The following is a 26,761-nucleotide window of genomic DNA, read 5'->3' as shown; positions in this document are numbered from 1 at the left end:
TGAGGGAGTGTGTATGTGTATGAGGGGTTTGTATGTGTACATGAGTGTGTGTATGTATGTGTGTGTGTGTTAGTAAATAAACAAAACTTATATGAGGCTTGGTCCAAAGAATCAAATAATGAAAATAGAACATCTCTCTTGCTCTCTGTTTTAATCTCTCAGAAATTGGATGCTGTAAGGGGAGGCAGTGGACAGATTTCTCAGGGATAGATGGGTATAGTGAAGTCCTCTAAACGGAGTAGTACCCAGGCTAGAGCCTTCAAAATGCACAGTCTGTGCTGAGGGAGTGGAGAGACAAAGCCTCCAGATCCCTGCAGGAGACCCTATCTCAACAGAGGACGAACAGCTCCTGAAGAACAACACCCAAAGGTGACCTCTGGTCTCCACACACACACATGGTCACATACATGAACACAAGCACTCATTCAAATAGACATACACCAAAGTGGTTAGATTAAGAGATTATTAAATAAGTGAGTGAATGAATGAATGAGAAACCAAAGGAAGTAGAAGCCTAATGAGCCAGGAAGAGTTGTGGTATGATCGCTGAAGGGGAAACACAACTTAAGAGAATTATGACCTAGGGGAGTAAAGGAGATGGAAAATGACCCTGAATTTGGCAATCTGGAATCACCAGTGACCCCAAAGAATATGTGGGGTGCTGTGGTGAGTAGACGCAGCCATTTATTATGTATTACACGTAGAAGGAAAGGTTAGGAAGTGACCATGTAAGTGTGGACTGACAATTCAGGAAACCCAAAGAAAACAGGAAAAATGAATAACAGAGTAAGTATAAAGAGGTAGAAGATATGAGAGGAGTACAACATAAAACAAGATGCCAGAGGACCTTAGGCGATGTAGCCCAGATCACAAATGCAGGAATCGGTTTCAGAAAGGCCGACAGACAGAAAGGCCGACAGACAGAAAGCCTGACAGACAGAAAGGCTCTCCGACTTAAACCTTTTTCCTCTCTCAGCCCCAGTGGTTTCCCCTAGAGAAGGTTACAAGATGGGGCTGTTTTCCTCAGTCCTGGCTACAGTGGACAATGGGAGCTGAGAGTGGTCGAGCTCACTTCCACAGTAGCAGCCCCTGGGTGGGTGGTTTGCAGTCACTTCCTCATTCCATCCCACACAGCAAGTTTTTTTTTTATAGTGCATAGAAGGAAAACCCAACATTTGGATCACTCACAGTGATGGGGAGCGACTTGGTGAGGTGACTTTTCACACTGGCCTGATGTGGATCAGCCCTCAGGCCTTCATCTGCTGAAGGCCCCATCTCCCTCTCTAAATCACAGTCAAACTGCCCTCCCTAAAGTTACCACATACAGGTAATCTGAATGGACACTTGTCATAGTTTTAAAGCTTCATAGACAAGGCCAAGCTATAACTAAAATCTGATGTGATCATACCCAAGAAATCTTTTCACACACACACATACAGAGAGAGAGAGAGAGAGAGAGAGAGAGAGAGAGAGAGAGAGAGAGAGAGAGAGAGAGAGAGACTCAGAGAGAGACTCAGAGAGAGACTCAGAGAGAGACTCAGAGAGAGACTCAGAGAGACACAGAGACACAGAGAGACACAAGAGAGACACTGAGACACAGAGAGCACAACTGTAACTTCTAAAGCAGACAGCTTTCCAGAGGATGCAGCAGAATGTGTGAGATAGATGATGACAAAAGACAGAAGTGAGCTAAATGAGAAACAGTATCCCAGATGAGGTAGCGTGTTCTGGGGGGTAGATTCCAAAATGAAGAGACAGACCTAGGAGGCACTTAGAGTGACTGAGTGGACTTCACTGACCCAGATTTTAACCACTAAAAGGGGTCATAAGAGAGGAGTGCCCAGCCAGCTGCTCCCATCCCATTTCTTTGTATGAAAGTAGACCTTCCACCTGCCCCTTCAGTTCTATGGTTCCCTTAGAACCTACCCTGCCATAGGCAGTGACATACAGAATACCTACTTTACCAGTGGTCAGGGGCATGATCATGGAGAGAGGGTTTACAGAGGTGTCTAGAAAGCACCAGCAATCAGAAATGCAGACTGTATTCTGATCCATTCCCTTCCAGATGAAATAAACAGGCAGACATGGAGGGGTGTGATTCTTCATGTCAGGATAAAGGCTTGCCATATGTCAGTTGGAGGATGGGATGGCTTGGGTCTGAAATGTCCTCCACATGTTCACATACTGGAACACTTGGTCCTAGCTGGTGGTGCTGTTTCAGAATGTTGCAGATACAGACTACTAAGGACAGTCCTCTGGGGTTTATATCTGCTTCATAGTCTCCCATGATGTGAGGAGCCCCAACAGGGACCAAGCCTCCCAAACCATGCTTTCCACACCATGATAGTCTGAAATCCTTGAAAGCATAAGTTAAAACAAACCCTTCCTCCCTCACAATGTTTCTGCTGGGGTTTTTTTTTGTGAAAAGGGTAACTAAAACAGAGGGCATTAGTGATATCTCTAATGAATGCACTAGCCTGTAATGGTTGGCTGGTGGGTGGGTGGGTGGTTGGTTGGTTAGTTGGTTGGTTGGTTGGTTGGTTGGTTGGTTGGTTAGTTGGCTGGTTGGCTAGGTTTGTTTTATTTGTTGAATGTAGTTCTCATCACCCACCCTCTGAGACCAGTGAGAGAACATGATTCTCAGGACTGGTCAGTAGTAGGCCTTAAAAAAAAATCTCTTCCTTGGACCATGATATAGCTCAGGGATAAAGCATATATCTTGTTAGCCCTTCTTTCCCCATAAAAGTAGACCCTCTGGAGACTTCCATTCAAGGTCCCATCCCATAGAGACACTTTCTCTACACAAAGCTTATGGTTCATGAGGTCTTAGCATTCACACATCTGTAAGTTCTAAGATGTACATGGGTGGTCAAACAAGTCCTTAACCTTTATCAATAATACTGGCTATGATTCTTTATAGGACACTATTCTTCTCAGATAGAGAGGCAGTTCCTGGCTAGTGACTCATGGTCAGCATCCCCAGGAGAACCTCAGGATCCATTTATAGGAAAAGTCTGTGTGGTCAGTTTTCCAAGTTGCCTTTATAAGAATAAAGTTAGTCTTTTCTTGGGTGCCATGGGACATCCTGGGTCTAGCTAACAAATAGAACAGAATTTATTAATGTGTGTGCATACATGTTATTAGCCCCAGGCATGGGCTTCTGGCCCCAGGCATGCAAAGATGAGTGACAGAGAGAGGCAAGTAAAACTCTCTCTCCTCAGTGTTCAGACCCAGAGGAACTGGTCATTTCCTGGGTTTCACACAACAGAGTAGAACATTCCTATTCTTGTGCCAAATCTTACAACACCTCACACATCGTCCACCAGCCCAGTCGCCATGCCCTCAAAGCTCAGGGGTCATTTCGAATAATTACCTTGAAGTCATTTACGAAACATGAAGAAGATGGAGCAAAGGGAGATAGAGACTCTTTAGAAGCAGTATGCACAGCACTCTTCTCCAGAACATCAGTGTGGAGCAAATAAGCCATAAGCAAAAGGAATGGCAACTATTTTCCTAGATTCCCAGAAATTAATGAAGTCTTGATACTAGCCTAATTAACTAGAAAATTTTGCCAGAGGACTAATTTAAGTGGTAGTAAACACACACACACACACACACACACACACACACACACACACACACTTTGCCTTCTATTTTATACATAGGTCCTGAAATGTCAGTAATTTTCAGATGACCCTGTTCTAAAGGTAACCTTGGTTTTGAGGAGAGGTATCCACAAAATTTCAACTCTGTGATGAGGCCGCATTATGAATTGCTCTGAGGGGGTGGAAAGAGAAGAGAGTAGTGTCTAGGAAGAACCAGAGAGCTCAAGGCTGGGATTCACTTCGGGCTGTTTGCTTTGGACAGTTCTGTTTGGGCTTCCTCTTTTCGTGCCCCACCTTAAACCCACTCCTCACTAAGTACAAGCCAGGGCGCTAGAGCCTAGGAATTTTCCTAGACACCTTAAGCCTGTCTCTGGAGCTTCTGCACAACTGGCTCTGGGTCTGTTCATGCCAGCACAAGCCACTCTAAAAGTAGGACTGACTAAAAGCCCTTCTGAGTCATTTGCTTGCTTATTTTACATTAAAAAAAAAAGAAAACTGAGGATTCGGGAATCAATAAAAAGGAATGGGTTGATTTGCAGTTTAGGTCAGAACTAAAGAGGAAAAGTTCTTCGTTTTCTCCACATTTCCTATTGCAATAGTACAATTTATAGTAGGAAATGTGGAACAAAGGCCAGAAAGTGCTTGTAAGGCGATTTAGCTTGAGATGAGCTGTCAGAACAGTGAGAAATTTCCCTGAGGGGGAATCCCCTCCTGAAAACAGGGCTTCAAGCTATTCTCATTCTTAACATATTTTATGGAGAAGTTTTATTTTTTTAGGGTCTACTTTACACTGTTAAGTGACCTCATATTCCTGAGAGGTTGCTTAAATTAGCCTGGCATAGCCAGGTGGAACAAGGTAAGGGTAGAAAGAAAGGGGGTCAGGTCATCTCTTCCTACTTCTTGTATGCAGGCCAGAGAATCTAAGTCAAAGTCAAGCTCCCAGATTGTTGCAAGGCTCATTTATCAGGCAGGAAGGTTACAGCTTAAAGGTCTGCTGAGTATCTGGGTGTGTGGTTGCAGGACTCTAGCCCAGGCCCTCTGTCTATAGGGTAGGCAAGAAGTCAAATGAGGAAGCAGATACTTTCTTCTGCTTTCACCAAAGCAGTGAGTACCAGGAAGCTTGGCCATGGGGAAGAGGAAGCAGAAAGACTCTAAGTGAAGATGCTCAAGGCCCCGGCACTGGGCTTCTGGCTCTGGGTCATGAGGGAATCTTGATAGCATCAAACTGAGGTTTCAGGACAAGGTACTCTGGAGGCAGTTAAGAGGTTAGCTCATGAAGGACAAAGACAGGCCAGGCAAGGAGGTCATTGGATAATTCTTTTAATGGTATGCCACAAGAGGGTGGCAGCCATGTCTGCTTCCTCTGTGCCTGCCATCTGCATTGTCTCTGTTGACTGCTCTGCTCACAGCAGACATGGGACTCTCTGCCAGACATGAAGTCAACCCAAGGCGGTCCTGGAGACAGGACCCTGTATATGGAAATTAAAATTCTCCTGCCAGGGTACCACTTTGCTTTCATGTGTTGGACAAACTTTGAAATATCTTGCTTTTCTATCATCATAATAATAAACTTAGCTTTATTAGGATTCACAGACAAATACTCAGTTCTTGTTCCATGTATAAAGTCATGATTGCTGTTGACAGTATTCAAGATGGTTCTACTTTCTGTGCTTTCGCTGGTGTCATCCGCCCCCCTCAGGGGGGGGGGGGGGATTTAGTTTCATGGTGCCTGCTTGCCTGCTTTTAAAAATCTTTTTTCCTTTTCTCCTTTTCTCCTAATTTTTCTCTTTCTATCCTCCCCCACTTCTTTGCTTTCTACATGAAGAGACAGACAGATGACATACAGTCTTGTAAGGCTTGGATTATGCAGCTGGAGTTAAGTTAAAACACAAAATTGGCATGCTTGGAAAAACCAGGTGTCACACTCCTTGTTGTTCCAGAAACAGGACCTGAAGGGCAAGGGCTGGGAAATGGAGTTTTCTAGAATGGGCAGGAAATGTGTGAGCATTTTCCATTTCCAAATGCCCCAGGTCAGGTATGTTGCCCTGACCGAGAGAAGTTGGCTGACACTTTTGCTATAGGAGCCAAGGACCTCTCATGGTGTCTCCTGAAGGACATGCAATCCCTCCCAGGACAGGCAGCATTTATAGAACTGCGGATGTATGAATTCCCAGGAACTAGACATGTTCTTCACTCCCAAAGTACTTGAATGAATGAATGAATGAATGAATGAATGAAGTTTAAATCTATATGCAGGACAATTTTAGTTATCTCAAGATTATCTGGTTTGTCCCGGTCAATAATTCTACCCACGGCTTCCTTTCTGTATCTGTGTATTAGTCCACAGAATGTCACATTTTCTAGTAAGAATTATTTAATTCTTATATTCATAAAGACATTAAAAAGCACTGGGATTATGGTGGAAAACATTTTGTCTTAATAATTATACCTTACCATGACATTTTCTGGTAAAATTGGAGATTAAGAACAAATGAGAAACCCTTCCTGCTTTCTTGTCCCTACCATAAAGCATTTCTAAACAGAATTTCCTCAAACTGGGGCTTTAGTAAAATCAACAAGGGTCTCTTACTCACAGGCTGTCCTTCAGCTGCAGTTCTAGCAGTTGCTGGAAGAACAGAGGATTTGTATGGCTTATCAAAGCTTGCTTTGGGCATCAGTGACATGAGAACTTTTTGGACTTAACATTTTAATAGCAGATCATGACTTAAAAAGAAAGCAGACTTGGGTACAGATGGTTTTATTGTAAAGTTTAGATTCCAAAGTCAGAAGATTTACTATGAGTTTAATAATCCCAGGATTTTTGCCTCCTGATTTAATATTTAATATGTCGCTGTCCATGTGCCGGTAATTCTAGCACTCAGAAGACTGAGGCAAGAAGATTGTTTTAAGTTGAGTCTAGCTAGGCTACACTATGAGACTGTCTCAACAGAGGTTTCTCTGGGAAATGATTCTGATTTGACTAACATTGCTCTTCATCACTTCTTTCTCCCTTCTTCCTCCTCTCCCCTTTCTTTGTAGGTGGTTCAGAAATGTGTTCCTTTTCTGATCAGAAATTTGAAGGATTCAACCTATAATGACATCATCCTAAACATCCTCATAGAAATAGCTGGCCATGAGCCACTGGCCTTGAACAGTTTTCTCCCAGTGCTGAAAGAGATTGCAGAGCAATTCCCCTACCTCACTGGACAAATGGCAAGGATCTTCGGTGCTGTTGGGCATGTGGATGAAGTAAGTTCGGCATCTCTCTTCCCTTTCCTTCCTTCCTTCCTTCCTTCCTTCCTCCCTTCCTTCCTTCCTTCCTTCCTCCCTTCCTTCCTTCTTCCCTTCCTTCCTTCCTTCCTTCCTCCCTTCCTCCCTTCCTCCCTTCCTCCCTTCCTTCCTTCCTTCCTTCCTTCCTTCCTTCCTTCCTTCCTTCCTTCCTCTTTTCCTCTTTTCCTTTTATCCTACTTCTCTTCCTTCCTTACTTCCTTCTTTGCTTTCTGTCTTCTTGAATTATTTAGAAACATCTCTAACCTCAAAAGTTGTCCAGGCACTTCTCAGAGTTTCCATTTCTCTTTTGAAACTTTCATGTCACCATGACCCTCTGGATCAATGTAACAAGTGTCTGTTACAGAAAGTTCCAGAATTGAGAATACTATTGCTAGTGTGTCCCTTGATGTAGAAGCAGGATTAAAATAGAAAAAAAAAAACAGTTTGACATGTTTAAGAAAGTGGTTTAAGACCACTTTGTAATACCAACAGCTCTTAGCAGGGGCTCACCACATTCCCTGTTGTAGCTGTGCTTAGCCCGGGAGACTGAGCAGGTAGGTCTCAGAGGCACCCATTCTGAGAGCCCAGAGACACCATGTCATAGAATCCTCCAAGCACTCTGGGTGATGTTATTTGGGAGAGGGGAATGAATGTTTGTAGATGTTTAAACGTTCTAGTGTAAATATTTGCATAAGGGAGTCTCGCAAGAGCAGTGGGAGTCCATCAGAGTCTGTAGGTATTAAACAATGAAGAGTGCATCTAGGAGTCCAAATTCTAAAGGCTGTGCACATGAGAACACATAGAAACTGTGTATCTCTTGACATGGGATTCAGAATTTTAATTTATCTATTAAAAATAAAAGTACATACAAAATGGAGGTTTTGAATTAGCTGACCTATGTACAACTATCAATTAAATAAATATTAAATTGCCCAATATTTTTAATGAATCCCATAGTTCATCTAATTTAGTACCTTCTGTACAAGATAAAGTTTAAAAAAACAAACAAGAGAGGGCCTGAAAAGATGACATGGTTACTAAGAACACTGGCTGCTCTTGAAGACCCAAGAACCCATATGATAACTCACAAACCATCCATAACTCTGGGTCCATGGGTTCTGATACCTTCTGTTGGAGTCTGCTGACCTTGTAGTTTATCACAAAGACCAGAAGATAGATAGGTAGGTAGATAGCTAGATAGATGATAGCTAGATAGCTAGATACATGTATACATACATAGATAGATGATAGATAGATAGATAGATAGATAGATTCATAGATAGCTACATAAATAGAGAGATACATAGATCGATGATAGATACATACATACATACATACATACATACATACTTAGGCACATAGATAAATTGATAGACAGATACATAAATAGATACATAGATAGATAGATACATACATACATACATACATACATACATCATACATACATACATACATAGGCCTTAGATGTGTGAGAAATATTTTAAAACTATACACTTTTGCAGAATAGTAGTAATTATTTTTGTCATAAATGCATTTATGGTTCATTAATGTACAGTAATACATGTAGGAGGTGGCTAAGTTTCTCTTTAAAAAGTATTCAGTGAAGCACAAAACAAACAAACAAACAAAATGCTATCCACATTGCTGCCTGATCTAACACTAAACTAAGAAAGTGTGGGTGCAACATTGGTGTGATTCTGAGTATGCAAAGGAAGTAAGAGGTGGCTATGGATAACCCGAGGTGTATGCTTTTCCCTCTGTATCCCCAAAGGTTCAGGTCCAAGATCCCAAAGATATAAAATCAGATATTCTTAGCTCGTTATGTCAAGTGGCAAAATGTTGCCATAAAATCTCCGTATCTTTCCATATAGTTTAAACCATCTCTAGGTAACACTCAACTACCTATCACACTGAACATGTTCTATGTGTGACGTTATACTATGTTGTTTAGAAAACAAAAACACATCTGTATGTACATGTTCAGAGAAGATGGATTTATTTTTCTCAAATACTGACCCACAGTTGGTTGAACACATGGATACCAAACCCACTAATACAGAGGGCCGAAAGATCATCATTTCTCGTTCATTTGTTACCTCTGCTATTCGTGAGCACACCCAGCACATGGCTTTTATCTCATGGAATAAGATTCCATCTCCACCCATCAAGCCAGAATCTCAGCCAACAAGAAAGGGAAGGAAAACAAAAGGTCTCTTCCAGGCAATCCAATGTCATCTTGTTTTTGTTTTTAACATGTCATTAACTAAATAGAAAAAAGCTGAACATGGTAGTGCCTACACACTGAAAAGACTCTTGTCTGTGGTCCTGATCCCAGTGGTCACTTCCCTAGATAATCAAGATAATCAGAAGTCATGAAGGACCAGCCATAGTCTCTGTGTAGCTGGTCAAGTCGTTTTGTTTCTGAGTCTTTTTTTTTCTCCTAAAAAAGAATGGCTTTACTTAGGGTCACCTCCTTTCTGGCTCTGATTTCTTTTGTTTTATTGCTGCATTTCATTTAGGACCAGTCTAACAGAGTGTTCTACAAACGCCAAGCGGCCTCTCCTCAGAAATAATGTTCCTTCTTACATATTCCTATTATTGAAAATCTTACCATTCTGAAGTCCTTGATTAGCTTTAAAGTTGGAATTTTAACAAATTCTCCAGCTCAGGAATAAGCAGCGAGCTACTGATGAATTTGACTGCATTTGCTCTTCTCCATAAAGAAACACTTCTATTGCCACACTCTCTGAATCTAGTGCCCATCAGCTGGATACATCTGCCTGTGCGTTTGCTTCCAGGCTCTTTCCAAAAAGAAACAAAGAGTTTCACTAAGACACACGGAGAGTCAGCATGAGGACAGACATCCAATGCAGCATCCTGGGCACCTATGAGAGAATAATATAGAGGGAGAAGCAAAATCTTTGCTCCACTGCCTTCTGTGTGGAGGACTCAGGGCATGAGAAATTGGTGGGATGTGTGAATATATGAGACATGGGATGACTGTGGGTGTTAACTATAAGACAGTCACGTGACCTCTGTAAGCCCTTGCCTCATGAGACTCTCCTTGAGCCTATATTTGATCTTATTTGAAATATAATATCCAATAAAAAAGCAAAAAGGAGGAGGTGGAATGGGATGGGGGTTCTAGGGAGGGGAAATGGGGAAAGGGGATGACATCTGAAATATAAATAAATAAAATATCCAATAAAAAGCATACTCATAAGTGGAAAAAAAGGAAACTAACTTAATTAGAATTTTTCTCCTTGACATTCAAGTAACCATTTCCATTGTATTCAGGACTTCAGCTTATCAGGGATTCAAAAATTATAGAAACATAGAAATGTCAAACCAAATTAGGGATCTTATTCCAAATTCTGAGATATACAAGCTGGAGCTGAGTGGAGAAAGCCTTCTGTTAGGTCTCTGTTAACTGCCTGAATTCCAGCAGTAGCCTCCAGAAAGTATATATGTAGTCATCACCCTGAGATGGCCATGGGGTAGAGTCAAATGTTATTAATTGGCTCATGTCTAACCTTCTGTGTCTGTGCGAAGCCAGGCTTCTGAGAACCAGACTGAATGTGATTATCTGTTAAATCAGGGTCCATCTGGTTGAGCAAACTGTTTCAACAGCTTGACAACAGCACCACAATTTTCCTATCTGTATTGACCAGCAGAGGAAAGTTGTATGCATACAACCAAATACAAAAATCTTCTAAACCCTGTTTGCTCTGTCTCAAAAAATTAACTTGGAAATTTTTTTTGTCCAAATTAAAATGGAGCATGCTAAATTGCTGTGTTGTGTTCAGGTCATTGTGGGAGAGCATCTCCAAGCATGTGCTTGCATCTGAATCATAGTTATTGCATAGAGAGTTCAAGTGGAAGGGACCAAAGGGCAGAGAAACATGCTCCTTGGGCAGCTCTGCTCCACCCAGTAAAGGTCCTACCAGTTTTCCATCATTTAGTATCCTCCTTTGAGATACTCAGCTGAAGTAAATACACACATAAAAATAGAAATTTAATAGACTCACCTTAACCATAGGAAAAAATATAAGCATCCTTTTTTTTTTCCTTCCTTAGTGAGATTGAAGTGACAGCAGAAATAACTTCTTAATGGCTCCTTAGGGCCCACCCCTAAGCATACAATGGGACAGTTTGTATAAGTCCCTGACCTAAAGCAAGTGCTTGTTGAATTTCAACAGACAACAAAGTAGCATCATCTGCAACATAATAACCCTGCCTATGTGGAGAAGTCCAGTGTGGTGGGCAGGGTGTGTTTGGGGGGGGGGGAGTGTATGTAGGGGTTGGGGTTCTTCCCACTCCACTGCATCTCTCCTGGGGCTACCTTTTCTATCCTCAAAGATATTATGGCCCCACTTCTCTTCCCTAGATTCATTCACTGTTATAGGAAACTACCAAAATAATCTGTCTTGATTCAGCCCACCCCAGCCTCTGCTCCTACTTTTCTCTTGTCTCTTGATGGTCTACTTGGAATTTTAACACTTCCCACAACACACCTTGCTCCCGCACACATCATGATCTTTACAATCTGTTCTGACTAGCTAGTCTTACCCCCATCTCCTACTTAACTTTCCTACCCTAGATCAAGTGTTGTCCTTGATGTGAATTCTTGAAAGCTTCCTTAGGACAGTGAGTCGCCATAGTCTACACTCCCACAGCACTAGGGATACACTTTATATATACTTGCTGAGCCAGCTCTGTTTCTCCTCCAGTGTCTGAGAGTCCAGAGAATATGAGTCATCTCATACCCACCTGTTGTATTTCCTTCTGTTGCTGTGATAAAACATTCTGACCAAAAGCTGCTTGGGGAGTAAGTCTTACTCTTCCAGGTCACAATTCATCACTAAGGGAAGTCAGGGCAGGGGTTCCAGGGAGACACTTATAGACAGGAATCAAGCAACAGTACTGTTTGCTAACTCACTTTCTGGATGGCTTTCTGATTTACAGGCTCATCCTTAGCTAGGTTCTTATACAGCCAAGCCCAGCTCTCTAGGGAGAGCCCACAGTGGACTAGGCCTTCTGCATCAATTAATAATCAAGACAACTCTAACCTGATAAAGACAGCTATTCATCAGGGCACTTTTTAGAGATGATTCTTGGCTGTGTCAAGTTTCTGGCTTAACAGTGAATGCTAATTAGGACACCACTTGAGTTCACTTGTGGACAAAAGAATGAATGAGCACCCCGGAGTACTATTAATTAATAATTTGGATGCTGGATTCTTATTTGAGCTTTTGTTTGATAACATCATCCTCTAATTTGTCTATGTGATGTAGTTATAACAAGAGAAGAAAATAATCAAATCATATTGTAACATATATATATATTCACATATATATGTTAGAAATAAGGTGAAGTCTGGGGCTAATAGCACAATGTTTACTGTACAGGTAATGAATATGGTCCTAGGTTTAATCTCTATTATTATGGTAATTAAATAGAATGAAGAAATCATTTTAAAATGGAGGGGGATATGATATTAACATGCAGGATGGAAAACTTTGGAATTTACACAATTTATCCCTGGTATCTAACAAGTGAAAAGTGCCAAAGCAAGGACATGGACCAATATCCAGAAAGCATGTAGTAGAAACATGGCCATTTATGATACCAAAAGACTCTGCCTCCTTGATAGGCAACGTACATGAAAGTTAATTCTGAATGGAACATAAGAATGAGTGACTAAGAGCCCCAGACTGAAAATTCTCAGGAGGAAAGCTGCAAGGGATCCATTCATCTCTGTAGACAATGTGATGGTTACCAGCAAGGATGTCTCATGAATGAGCGTGCATACTCTGCAGCCATCTGCACTGTATCAGGTGCAGATCATGAGATATGATGCCTGCTAACCTCAGTTATTGAAACTGAGGTCAATCCTAACTCAGTCACTTACCAGCTATGTGGCCTTGGCTATTAACTAACATAAGTTAATGCCACTTTTCTTGACTCACTTTTTTCATCTGTAAACTATCAATTGGTGACATTAGTCAGTTCATAAGTTTGTTGTGAGAGTTTAATGAGGTAAACTGCAAATCAGTGTCTAGAAAATAATAAATAACCAACAGATGACAGCACTTTCTGACCCTTTTGTTGTCTGATCCTTTTTCATTAGGGATGGGAGCAGCCATGTAAATGGCTAGCTTTGTCATAGGTGCTGTAAGGCCGAATGGATGTACATATGTGGGTGAAGTATATTAATATTTATAGTGCTAGACATCATTTCTGGAGAAACTAATAAGAGTAACAAAAATACAAGGGATAGTTCATGGGTTTCACCTTTAGTTCTTGGGACACTGGAAATGCACTGCTTTCTACAAATGGCAGGTGGTTCTAGCTCCCCACCTACAATAACCATTCACTGTACACAGCAATTATTAGCTCTAAACTCTCACTAATAAGACATGAAGGGAGCTAAATTGAATCCAAAGTGGGGTTGCATTCTTGTCCACGGAGGATAAAAATTGAATGTTGTTCCAATTTCCCAGTTTTGTGGGTTTCTGGTCACTTCTTAAGTCTTTGCAAGGGGTATCAGCACATTTTTAAAGGTACCATTGTTATTACACCTCTTCTCCCTAATTGTAGTAAACATAAAAAAGATTCCTTCAGGAACTGCTTTTTTTTTTTTCTTGAGAAACCAACTTGAATCTGTGGATTCTTTTCACCTGCCTAAGTCTCATGTCGTTGAACTAAAGCTACTTTTCTTTACCAGACACATCCTCATTAAGCCTGGTCTCCCTAGGATGCTGATTCAGCATGTCCCATGGGCTCTGCCACCATATTTTAAGTCCATTCCAGAGCTAGGAGGCAGCTGACCTATGCACAAAGCCAGAGATGTAGTGTTCTCATAGCTAAAGGAAGGATGCTATAAGCACTTGTTTTTCCTTAGCTGCCGACCACCAGGCTGCACCTGTGAAGGGTCAAGTAGCCTGCCCCAAAGTTCAGTCATAGCCGTCATGGGTGTTAAGCCCTGTGCCCTCTGTCTTGTTTTTCTAACTGGCTAGAATATCCTGGCCAAGTATCAGGATATGCTTATTACATCCTCTCTGGGCTCAGAGTCAGGGACACTTTTCAAATAGAGAAATGACACACATTTTGCCTGGGTTGCATTTCTGTGACATCCGGTAGCGCTACAGAAAGAGTTTCAGGAGGAAAGGGAAAAGAATGACAAAGGCAACTGAGAACCAAGTAACTGTCCTCATCCTGGTTGGTGTAAAACATCCTGCAGAGTGGAGGTGGCTGTCAGTGTACACCTTCAGTGTGCAAACCAAGACTGAAGAACATGAGGACTGTAATTGTCAACCTAGAGGAAGGAGCTGCTGCTGCAACCAGAAACCTCAGTGTCCCCAGGGATAATGAACTTGGTTAAAAAGAAGTAGGTTTATTTTTTTAATTTAGAAGTTAATTGTTGGTTGATACCAGCTGTCAGTGATCTAACAAAACCATCATCAATTAAAGAAGATATCTGTTTTTCTAGAATAGAAACAACTATTTTTCCTTTTCATTTTTGCTGGGAAATGAACCTGTGTGTGTTAGGTGTTAAGTCAGGGTTTTCTAGAGAAAAGAATGAATATATATATTTTTTTTCAATAAATCATATACATATATATATATATATATATATATACCCATATCTTGGACACATATATATATGTGTACATACATACACACACATATATATCACATATATATGTATATATATATATATATATATATATATATATATATATATATATGATTTATTGGAGTGGCTTGCAGGTTACAGTCCAAAAAATGGCTGTCTCCTGATAGAAAGTCCAAGAATTGAACAGCTGTTCAGTTCACAAGGCTGGGAATCTCAGCTGGTCTTCAGTATAAGCTGGAATTTTAACGAAGTAGGCTCTGATGTTAGTGAAGGAATGAAGTTTTCAATAAGAGTGTGAGCAAGCAGGCAAAGAATCAAGCACCTTCTTCCACTATGTCCTTGGTATAGGCTGCCACCAGAAGGTATGACTAAGATTTAAGGTGCATCTTTTCACCTCAAAAGATTTGGATTTAGCCTGTTTGTTTCCATTTCAGATAATTCAATCAAGAAAAATCCCTCACAGGTATGCCTAGCCACTTGAGTTTTAGTTAATTCCTGATATAGTCAAGTTGAAAACCAAGAATACCCGTCACCATCGGTAAACAATCAACAACACCCCTAGTCTATAAACATAACTACTATATTTATATTATGAAAAGAACTCATGCTATTAATAATCATAAGAGTAAATGCTCAAGAAGGTGATATATATGATTATATCCATCTATATCTATATATATTTCAAATAAAAGTGCTGACATTTCTTGCTCCCTGATTGTAAGCACCAGTCCTGGGGTACGTGACAAAAACATAAAGAAAAAAATGGTTGTCCCTGCCCTAGAGGAGTTCATAGAAAATAGAGTGAGAGAGATGTAAACAGAAATCTGAAATTTAATTTTATGTTTTCTGTTATGAAGTTTGAACAGGATGAGGAAAGAAAGAAGTAACCCTACATAGGGTGCTTGAGACAGTGTTATTAATTTGGCTGGTAAAATGACAAAATTATGGAGAAAGAAGAAGAAAATATTCACAGAAAACACAAGATGTACCCAGAGTTTCAACCCTGAATCTTCTGGAACCCTGAAGAGTTTCACTGGCTTGGGGGATGAGATGAATTGGGTCAGGAGGGAGATAGATGGAGCTGGGCAGGGAATGGAAGCTAGGTCATGAAAACCCTTTATTCATCAGCAGACCATTCCTGTGTTCTCTCTACTCTGCCCAGGTAGTTTTAGAATATAGCTACACTCCCACAGTTTCAGTGTTTAAACAACCTATACTTTTTTTTTTTAAGTTATCGTCTTGGACTTTAGATACATAGAAGCCTGGGAGAAAAATAAATATTATTTACAAAGGACTTTATGAACATTCATTTCACATCTGTTCTGAACAAAGCACTGGACAGTAAAAAGTTAAAGAAGGTTCTGGCCTGTGCTTTGAGAGGGCATGGTTTCCTCAGTTCACTTAAGAAGTATGTGTCCCTCAAATGGCAAACATGGTGTGAGTGGTACCTTCCTGGGTAAAGTGTTTAGAATTCCTTAGTCTTCTTCCTTCCTGTATAATAGAAGATGGTATTCTTAATTAACCATTTCAGGAAACATAAAAGAATATTTCCCTACCTCTCAAATTTTAATTTAAATTTAAAAATATTATTTGGTAAATCATAGCACAATACCTGGAAGTATTCCCACAACTCCAAGTAGCTTTTGCAAACAGACTGTATTGCAAGGTGAAGGGAGTTATTACGTTTGTACTCTCAAAAGATACGAAGGGCACCTGAAACCAGATGCATTCTGCTGAAAATCTACTGCTATATCATTTTGAACTGACATTGCATTTCATTCGTCCTTATTTCTCAGAAAATATAAGCCTGATTCTCTTTTGTTATGTGTTGAAGAATTGGTACTAGTTCACCTGTACCAAAGCACTGTAAGGACATACCTGGCAGTTGGCTGTCACATGAAATATTTCCATACTATATAGTTTATAAGAAAGTCTCATATCTTCACACTGGTTTGCTTTTTGTTAAGAAATAGGTAAACAATAAGACAGTTACCTTTAAGAAATCTGAGATGAATGGAAAGTCAGTATTTCCCAGAGTAGTGAATCAGCAAATGGAATCGTACGACAGAGATTTCTCCATTTCCAAAACTCCACGGACCCCACAGGTTAAATAGTTAACAATTCATTCACACAAATGAAGGGAATAATTCTCTGTTTCCTATCACTGCAATGTATGTCCACTTTGATCAGCTTGGAGGGTTTAGAATCACTATGGAAACAAATCTCTGGGCATTTCTACGAGGTCTAATTTTGATTAGTTTAGGTAGGGCAGACCTATCCTAAGTGTATGTAAGTGGATATAGTACCAGAGACTGGGGTCTCAGGCTAAGCAGAAAACGGGCAAAGCACAGGTGTTCATCAGTCTCCGCTTCCTGTTCCTGCTGCGAGGGAACATAGCCCCCAGCACTGGAAGCCCAAGTAAGCTCTTCTTTAAGTTGTTCTTGTCAGATAGTTTGTAACAGCAAGAAGACAAGTAACTAAGATGTTCCAGAGGACTGATCTGGAAAGTCTCCGGCTCGGGCTACACTCCGTGTCTCTCTGCTCCCTCGTACTTCCTTCTTCGACTTTTGTGTCTGAGCAAACAACTGTCAGTAGAAGATATTTTGTGCTGCTTGTCTCTTTTCCCTCCTCTAAAGCAGTTCCTGGAGCCTTCTCATGCTACGGTTACTACTTTTTCCTGTAAATTGCCTTACTGCTATAATAGGATACCACACGCTGGCTAATTAATAATTAACAGAAACTCTTGACTCGTGGTTCTAGGAGCTGGGAAGCCTAAGATCAAGAGAGCTGTAGAGATTACTTACTAGTACAACGTTCTTTTTGTTTGACCCCCAAACATGGGGTCAAAGAGACCAATGGATATCAAATATGTCCTTTTGTAAGGAACCATTCCCAAATAATAGTATCACTGTTCCGTTGAGAAGAGCAGATCCTAACCTCACAGACTCATCACATATTAAAGGCCTCATGCCTACAAACTTTAAAAACTATTAAACCATTAAAGTGGCGATTACATTTCAACACGCTGTTAGGAGATAAACATTCAGAACATAGGTGTCACCAACTCCTTCATGACTGGGAAAGACAGATTATCTGAAGGGGTGGAGCGGGGAGGGAAGCAATAACAGTACAGATGTTTCTTGAAGGCAATGGCTTACCTCTCTCTGTAGGGGTGAGAATGAGCACAGAGCAGAGAAGGATGGATTTTAGTATCCCAGTGAATGCTGTGGAATCCTGGGTACCGAGAGGTGACTCTGCTCTTCTTTGGAGAAATGATGAGGTCAAACATTGCATCCATCCCAGATGTTGGTTCCATGCTTTTGCCGTTCTTGTCAGCTTTACTCAATGGCCAACACTTAGATGCACGGAAAGCAGTTTGGAAAGAGGTTGTTTGCTTTGGAAAATTGCTTTTCAGATGCTTTTCTCTCAGGGGATTGTAGCTACCTTCACAGCTCTGTCCTGTTAGCAGCGATTTGCTTTCGTCTATCCGTCCATTCCTTTATTCCCTGCTTAACTCAGTTAAGGCGCTCACAGTGAAAATACGGTTGCTATGGGACAAAATTAATAAACTGCAGCAGACAAAACTGCATGGATAATGGGCAAGATGCCAGGGTTACCATTTGGGGAAAACGTGGCTTTTCTACCTCATTCTTCTCTGTGAGTACTGAAATGTATTCACTCAAACCTTTCTATCTTGTACTTGGGAAGTTATATCCTAACTTCCACAGGTAAAATAGTCTGGCTATTTGTTTTGAGATGAGTACAAAGAAAAATGGGTATATCTAATTATATAATGAGCAGAATACATCCTGTGATGAGTGAATTGTGGCAAGTTCCGTTGTAACTGATAGAGCTTAACTAAGTTAATTTTTTACTATGTTGTTGCTTTCATTGATGAACAGAAAAATGCATATTTCTTTGACCTAAGGAAAAACTTTCAAGTACAATCTCCCCCCCCATCTCTCCCTCTTGCTGTCTCTGCCTCTGCCTCTGCCTCTGTCTCTGTCTCTGTTTCTCTCTGCCCCACCTCTTTCCTTCCTTCCCTCCTCTCTCTTTCCCTCCTTCCTCTCTTTCTTCGTATTTCTTTTTGGACCTACGACAGCATCTTTCCCCAGATGGTTCCCATTAATTATTTACTTTCTCTCACTCTTGTTTTGCACCTCATTTGCCAAGCAAATCCTTGTATGATTAAGGATGGTCTGCGGCTTTGAGTTTACCAGAAGTTTTTCAGTGCTGTGTCCCCAATGGTCTTTCCAAAAAAAAAAAAGTTTAATTAAAGCAAAAGAAATAGTGGACCCATTGTTCCGGATAATCAATGAGAGGTCATTTACATGAGAGGACCCTGTGCTGTGGGAGAGGAAACTCTAGCCTAATGGAATACATTCTGGGTCCACACAAAAGGTCTATCTTTCAGAGGCTACATTCCCAAGCCCCCAGTTTTTAGAGAGTAAATCTGAACTATAGAATGCTTAAATCTGTTATCAATCAGAACACTATGTTTGAAGCTCTAAGGTTTAGGATCTGTAAGCATTTGGAGGGACCAAAGCAATGAAAAGATGCTTGTGAGTAGACTCCCACCCAGAACAAGTAGGAGTCAGGGGTTGTTGAAACCAAAACATGGCTGTATTGAGTTCTATTTCAGGGAAAATAATTATAAATTGGAAAATGTTATTTGGTGAAAGACTATGTCTTTTTAAAGGGGGAACTTTAAAATCAATCAAAATGAAGACGTAATTTGCACAGTTACACTCTTCTTTCAAATCCCACAGGTAGTTAGGCTACCTTTCGTTCTCTGGCTAGTATTTTCAATCCTAAACTGTTTTTGTTCAAACAACTTTTTGAGAAAGACTTAGAAAGTTTCAGCCTTAAATATGTCTAAGCCATACTTGCTTTATAAATGAAAAACTAAGACTTCATTGATATTTTTCCTTCGAGGGGGATGCTGCTTAGTATTCTATGCCAAATGCAGAGTTCAACTCTGTCCAATTTATCCTTCATTTTTGCCATATGACAAAATTTAAGGTTCATACAAAACAAAGGATACATCTGTTTTCATCAGCTGTTTCTTTAACTTTTATTACTGAAATTTATTTTTAAAATTGTCTTGTCCAGACAGCTTTTTTTTCTGGCTAGGCATGATTTATTACTCTGCATGTTCCTAAAATCTTGCAAACTAATTTGTAAATAGCCAAGGTAGGAATGGTCTTTCTTTTACACCAATTGTGTGATGTTTGAAACTGTTAAAATGTTTGTAAATCCTATTGTAATATTTATTTATCAATGAGTAGAAAACAATTTTAATTATTCTAAGAGAATATACTAGAAAATTAAGGCATGAGCAAGGAGTAATACTTTTTAAATCATAAAATAATGTCTTATGCTGATGATTCAACTCAGAGTTAAGGGAACTTGCCATCAAGTCTGAGGACCTCAGGACCCACACGATGGAAGGAGAGAACCAACTCTCACACACTGTCATACATGTACCTCCACACATATGATATGGCATGTACACACCTGCAAATAAAATTTTAAATTGTTTGTCTCCAAATCAGAAGACCCAAGAGAGATAGCTAAGATTCATGTTCATTCTCTACATCATTCTGCCAGGCGGGAAAAAGTTGGCAGTGGGATATGAGACACTTGCCTTCCCAATATTCTCTTTTAAAATGATTATTTCCTAGTGTTTGAATAGGATGACCTTTAGTATCTACTTTCTTTACCAGCTCATTGTGCATATATTTTGCTGATTGTGTGTGTATGAATATATGATATATATTTATGTGGTGAATGTATGTGTGGTATATATGCATGTGTGTGTGTGTATGTGCAGATGTATATGCAGGTCAAAAATAACTTCTTACCAACTACCTGATCACACTGACACAGAAAATTGACTATGACATGCATGTATGAGAAAGGGAAGGTGAGGAAAGAGTTCTAGTAGCCAAGGTTTGCCCCAAAGGAAAACATCTTTTTTCTAATCGACATTGAGTTGGTGAATCTAGAGAAAGAGGGACAACTTTAAATAAATGGCCAGCAAGATGGTTTTCCTGGACAAGCCTGACAATCTGAAGTCAGTTCCCAGAACCCATGGTGGATAAAAAGATGATTGACTCCTGAAAATTATCTTCTGACTTCCACATGTACATTGTAATACACATGCCATATCTCCAACGGATGCTTCACAACCATGGTATGGAGCCATATCAAAGTCTTTTAGAAACAGTTGGATAAAATTTCCCCTTTGACTCAGTCATAATTACACTTCTCATCAGGGCTTGGGTTCTTTTAGTCCTTTTTAGGTTACTAGCAAAATATGAGGCTTAGCTTGTGGCCCTGTGCGTAGGAAAGGCAAGATTAAATGTCTGCATCAGCCAGAACTCATGGCGCATCAGAATATGGGGGGTGGGGTGACATCACAGGCCAATGCTGACATGGAATAGTGATGTCTTTCAGAGTCATGATGGCTTTCTCATCTCAGAAGAGCTTAACAAAGGGTGATAGGGTCACCAGAACAACCACAGGCCAGTGGCTCCTGTGTCCTTTGTGTCCTTTGAGTCAAATTTTTAAATAATTTCATGAACAATGCAAAAGTGAGTTTAGAAAGGTTTTTTTTTTTTTTTTTGGAAGAAGGGAGGTCCAGTTTTTGTTATCTCTCTTCCCCTAAATAAACAATACCCTACTTCCATGTACCCCCAGGAACTACCTTCCTTCTTTCTCCTAAGCACCACTTATAATTCTATGATAATACACATAAAATGACCTTGCCTTATTACAGCCCATTCTCGTTTAATTATCAATTCATCCTATGTTTGTGAGACCCAGTTCGAGATGGGTGTTAGTTCCCTCTGATGGAAGTGCTTTCACCACCAACCTCTCAAAGGTTCTACCATCTCTAAATACCATTCTTTTGAAGACCAATTCCTGCCTAGTATGTGAACCTTTGTAGAACAAACCATAGCTAAATTCAAAGTGTTCTCTAACTTTCTGTCCCAATACAAATAAGAACTTTCTTTTTGAAAACTTTACTCAGGACACGCAGGTATGGGCTAGGTATATGTCCAGGGGAAGGTGCTGGACGCTAAATCTGAGGTCACCAGCCAGGTGAATGGCAGTCTCCCACTCACAGCTATGGCCATGGAAAGTGAGCTAGTCCTGTCCTTGTGCATTCTTACCCCAGCTAGGTTCTTCTGCCACCCCCCACCTCTGTTGCTTTTCCCCTCTTGCTTGAGGTGATAGCCTCTGATGGTGCATATAAGATGTTCTACTCAGGAAGTGTAGACCAAGTATTGTTCTGCCCTAATTAATCAACTTTTATTCAAGTATTTAAGTAGAATGTGGGCATGGCTATGAGGTCAGGCAGCTGCAGATTTTTTAGGTGTCCTTATATGGTAGTGACACTAAAAACAGCAAATCATTCTGGCCAAGTAAAGAGCCAATCATTTAAAATGACAGTTCCACAGTTTCAGAGTTTCTATTGACAGTTCAAGGACATTTCTGCTGTCATTTTTCAGTTTACTCTGTCAAAACTGATTATTTGGTTAGTAAGTTGCTATCACAATTCTAAAGTAATGGCCTCCACTTTCTGAAGAAGAACTGCATAAGGGTCAAAGGATATTTATTCAATGAAAATTGCACTTCCGTTTCTCCTTTTTAAAAACAATTTTAACAGATAAACAGGAATTCATGAACAGTGCTCAAATTTGTCAATAAGCCAACAGTGACTGTGGTGAGCACTGACTGGTGTACATTATTTGTGAAACTGATAAAACAGAAAAAAAAAACATTACTCAAGAATCTTTTAAATTATCTTTTAGGGTAAAATCAAGAGAGAAAACCAAAAGCTTTCAGTGTATGTCAATACTACCTGCTAGCTCTCATTCTTCTGAAAACAGCTTAAGCTGTAACTGAAAAGCAAGTAGATGAAGAGTGACATTTTGAGGAAAACACGTCTCCATCTCACATAATTGTTAATGTATAGTCATTGGCTAATGAGAGAAAAGTCCAATTACTGCAAAGGCAGTAAGAAAGCTTGCTCGTGGTGTGAAGCATTAGGAAAGACAAACTGGAAGATATGTAAGAGACTTCGCAAAGTGCTCAGTTGTGGGCAATGGCTCCCTAGACAGAGTGTCTCTCTAGCATGAGGAGGCCATGTTCAGTCTCCAGCATTAGAAAAGCCACCTGACCCTGTAAGGCTGAACTTGTATTCAGCTCCCTGGTTGTGATTGAGAGGGCTTCGTAGAAAATCATGTCCTAACAGGTTGGAATGTCTTTTTCTAGAAGAGTCACAAAGATATGATATACCCATCAGTCAATTTGTCCTATCTACCTATCCATAATCATCTGCCTATCTGCAATAGATGTCTACCTCAGTGATTTTATGTCAGCAAATTCACCCATTCACTAAAATGTCTCCGTAGCCCTAAATGAATGCTCATGGCACTTCTTGGTCATTCATAGACAAGCTCAGAGTAGCCAAAAATTTTCCCAGATAAGATCAAGAAGCATGACACTATGACTTCTTATTTCAATTAATCTACTGTAATAGAATCACTCTTTTAAAAAAAAGACTTATTTTTCATTTTAAATTATGGCTATGCATGTGTATCTCTGTGTGGGAATATGCACATAAGTAAAGGTTCCATGGAAATCAAAAAGGGGGTATGGGACCCCTGGCGCTGGAGTTACAGGTGGTCCACAACTGCATGGTATGGGTATTAAGAACCTAAATCATGTACTCTCCAAGAACAGTTGAAACTTTTAACCACTGAACCAGTTCTCCAGCCCTGGAAGAGATTTTCTTTTCATGGCCTAGTACCACATTTCTCTTGTGTGTGTGTGCGTGTGTGTGTGTGTGTGTGTGTGTGTGTGTGTGTGTGTGTCTACATTTAAAGTATCATCCAAGAATATTGCTAAGTGCTCTTTAAGTGTTCCTAAGCACAAATTGGCTACAGTAGACCTTATAGAGAAAACCTAAATATAAAACTCATTCTGGCATAAGTTACACAGCTATTGGCTATGAGTTCAAATTTAAGAAGTTTAAATAAGATATTTTTATTATGAAAAACGTGATTTTTTTTACAACAAGCATATACCAGTAAAAAGACATTTGTTTTTTTAGACATTTAAACATTAGACATTTAGACAAAAAAGTACACACAAAATATGTTTATATATTGATCAATTGACAGAAATGCTATTAATTAGAGACTTGCAGGTACCTAACCCTCTGCTTTTTCACAATAAAATACTTTACTGTTCTTCAATTCAGCATTGGTGGTGACATCATAGGACATAACTACTGTGGGTGAGAAAAAATTCTGTGTGATACATACATATATATCTATGATACATATAATATTTGCATATGTATATTAGATATATGCACATATGTGTGGAGAGAAAGGGGTAAGATGATTCATTATCATTATACCTGCAATGAATTCTGCTAAGCAAAACCCTACTGAGCTCACAAACTGCTACCCCAAGCTGAAGGCCTTTTGACAACAAATGGCTTTAGGGAAAGAGAGTCAGTTTTCCTTAAGGATGTGGTCCCTGATAGGTCAATCCTGCTCCAGTGAATGGCCCCACCCACAAGAGTATTTGTGCAACAAAAATTCAGTTATGGTTTGTGAATTTGAAATATCCTCCATGGTCTCAGGTTCTCAATGCTTGATCCAGCTGGCGTCAATAGCCTGGCACATACTGTATGGTTAATGGAGAGAAGTTGTCCTTATAACCAGGCCACCACATTTTGGGGGATCATTTTTTTATTTAAATTCTATTATCTTGATAAGAGATAACAGAAAAGATTTATAAGATAAGGGTTATCACGCACATATTTGAAACTAAACTCAACAATATGGCCAATGCTATCCTGCCAATACATAATCTAGTTCAGAGGTCAGCAAATTGCTGCCGGTGGCCAGATCCAGTCACACTCAGTCAGGTAAAATTGTCAACAACTGTTTTTTTTTTTTTCAAAAACAGAGTTCATATGACTAACTAGTTTAAAAATATTTCCTGTCCATTCCTTACAGAAAATGTTGCCAAGCATGTCTCTGGTTCATCGATCCTCATTCTGACCCATGACTCCTTAGGTCCTTTCAGTGGGGACCTGTGACTCTGGAGTTATTTTCACAGTAATGCAGTGGTCACAAAGCATTGTTTACTGTGTCTACTCAGTCGACATCTGCAGTGGTAGCACAAAGGAACAGTTCGAGAAACCTCTAGTGATTACCACAAATCAGGACAGTGGCACCAGATTGTATTGACAGTTGTGGGACCAGGAGAAAAGCCAGCTTTCACTTAACTAGGGATTTCTCAGCATGACACCATTGACGCTTTGGGCTAGATGACCCTTAGCTAGGGGCTATCCTGAGTGTTACGTGATGTTTGACAGCATCTCTGGCCTTTTCCCACTGGGTTCTGCATTCCACCTTTCTATGTCCTCAATTATGACAACCAGAAATATCTCCAGACATTCTCCAAAGGTTCCATGGTGGCAAACATCACTCTCTTGACCTTCTAGCCCCCACCTCTCCACCCTGACAAGGGCTCACTTAGCTTGATGAAACAGTAGAAATGACTGGTCTTATCAAATCTCAGTCCTGAATGTTTTTAATATTCAATGTGGCTAGTGGGAAATGTGTATTGGTTCAGAATTTCTAGTGCACACAAGAAAATAGAGGCTAACTTAGGAACCAAACTTAGGCATTTGTCTTATCAGATCAGGTGACTAATTTTTTTAAGCTTACTTTTTACTTGAAATAATGATTAACAAACAGCCCGTGGTTATTGCATTTGAACTGGTTGGTAAATGTTATCTGAAAAAAGGAATGAAGTGAGTTTTCCACTTTCGGCAAAACTACAGATATTACTACAGTAGCCCCAGAGACCTGTGAGGGACTGGTTCTAGTGCCCCAATGTGCTATGCTTTGAATGTGAAAGATCTGCTATAGCCTCATGTGTTTGAACACTTGGTCTTTGTAATGACTATTTTTGGTTTTCAACTTGACCATGTCTGGAATGAACAAACCCAAATGACTTAGCACACCTGTGAAGGACATTTTCCTTAGTTAAATCATTTGAAATGGGAAGACTCACTTCTAATCCAAATCTTTTGTGTGGGGATAGAAAACGTTAATCTGGACCATGCCTTCTACCCTTCTACTGGCAGCATTTATAAAGGACATGGTAGACAGAAGCTCTCTCTCTCTCTCTCTCTCTCTCTCTCTCTCTCTCTCTCTCTCTCTCTTTCTCTCTCTCTCTCCCTCCCTCCCCCTTCTCTCCCTACTTGCTCCCACTCAAGCTACTAAGTCCATTTTTCACTGACATTAGAATCTACTTTAAAATTCCATCACATACCTAAAATAGACTGAGGTATCCAGCCTAATTGTCTGAACAACTACTGAATTCTTGGACCTTCTGTTTGTAGGCAGTCATTTTTGGATTAACTAGACTATAGCCTGTAAGTCATTCTAATAAATCTCCTTTATTGATAGATTCAGATATAGATATACATGACAGATAGAGATAGAGATGACAGGAAGATTCATTCTATAAGTTCTATTACTCTAGAAAAACCTAACTAATAATACAGACTTCTTATCATAAGTGGTTCTAAAGCAACAGAGATAGAAGATATTCTATGTATCTGGAATAGGCTTTGCTATTTGGCAACTCCTACAGTTTCTGAGACCTCTCCAGTTGCTGAAGCCTCTCCTGAGGGCTCAGAGTCCTGAAAGCCCATGGTGTGAGCTATTTTACAAACTTAAGGAGACAAATGCATTTGAATATCCATATTCACCAAGTGGGAGAAGAAACTGCCTTGGTGACTATATAAAAATTTGACAGTTTGTGGAAAAACAAGGAAAGTGATGCTGCTAGCTAGTTGCTTCTAGCATCTTGGGATAAATTGACAAAGGAAATGAGCAAGCTCCTTGATCAAATTAACCACTGCCCAGCATCTCAGAATATGATGAAGGACAATGAACTTAGTGATAAAATTGACTGGCTCCAGATGTACATAAACAGTCTCAGGGTTCCTAAGCCTGTTCTGGAAGAGAATCTTCTCTCCAGCAGCCACAGAGCTCAAGTTGCAGAGTAACAAACCAAAACTCTCATTGTAAGATTGGCTGCATTACAACAAAAATTCAAGTCCAAGCCTCAGAGGGTTGGCAGTCAAAGTCAAGACATGAATTGGTCAAGAACTGGATCCTGTATCTTGAGATGGGGACCGTGG

General features: G+C 40.1%; 1 protein-coding gene and 1 pseudogene across 8 annotated transcripts in view; both read left to right on the top strand.

The window, feature by feature from the left end:
* Veph1 (ventricular zone expressed PH domain containing 1) overlaps positions 1–26,761 on the top strand; it is a 208,969-nt gene that overhangs the window by 60,830 nt on the left and 121,378 nt on the right. For 6 of the 8 annotated variants that reach the window (XM_076932482.1, XM_076932483.1, XM_034500909.2 and 3 more), the window contains exon 6: positions 6,645–6,854. In XM_076932482.1, the coding sequence (XP_076788597.1) occupies positions 6,645–6,854 (210 nt within the window). Of the gene's footprint in view, positions 1–6,644; positions 6,855–9,394; positions 9,969–26,761 lie in introns of those variants that run through there. The other 2 variants (XM_076932487.1, XM_076932488.1) reach the window with 2 other exon arrangements.
* Positions 21,861–23,828, top strand: LOC117706748 (COMM domain-containing protein 6 pseudogene; annotated as a pseudogene).

This window comes from Arvicanthis niloticus, chromosome 4, assembly GCF_011762505.2.
Source record: "Arvicanthis niloticus isolate mArvNil1 chromosome 4, mArvNil1.pat.X, whole genome shotgun sequence".
Taxonomy (NCBI): domain Eukaryota; kingdom Metazoa; phylum Chordata; class Mammalia; order Rodentia; family Muridae; genus Arvicanthis; species Arvicanthis niloticus.
The sequence above is the reverse complement of the archived record's forward strand: the minus strand, read 5'-3'. Positions and strand labels throughout refer to the sequence as shown.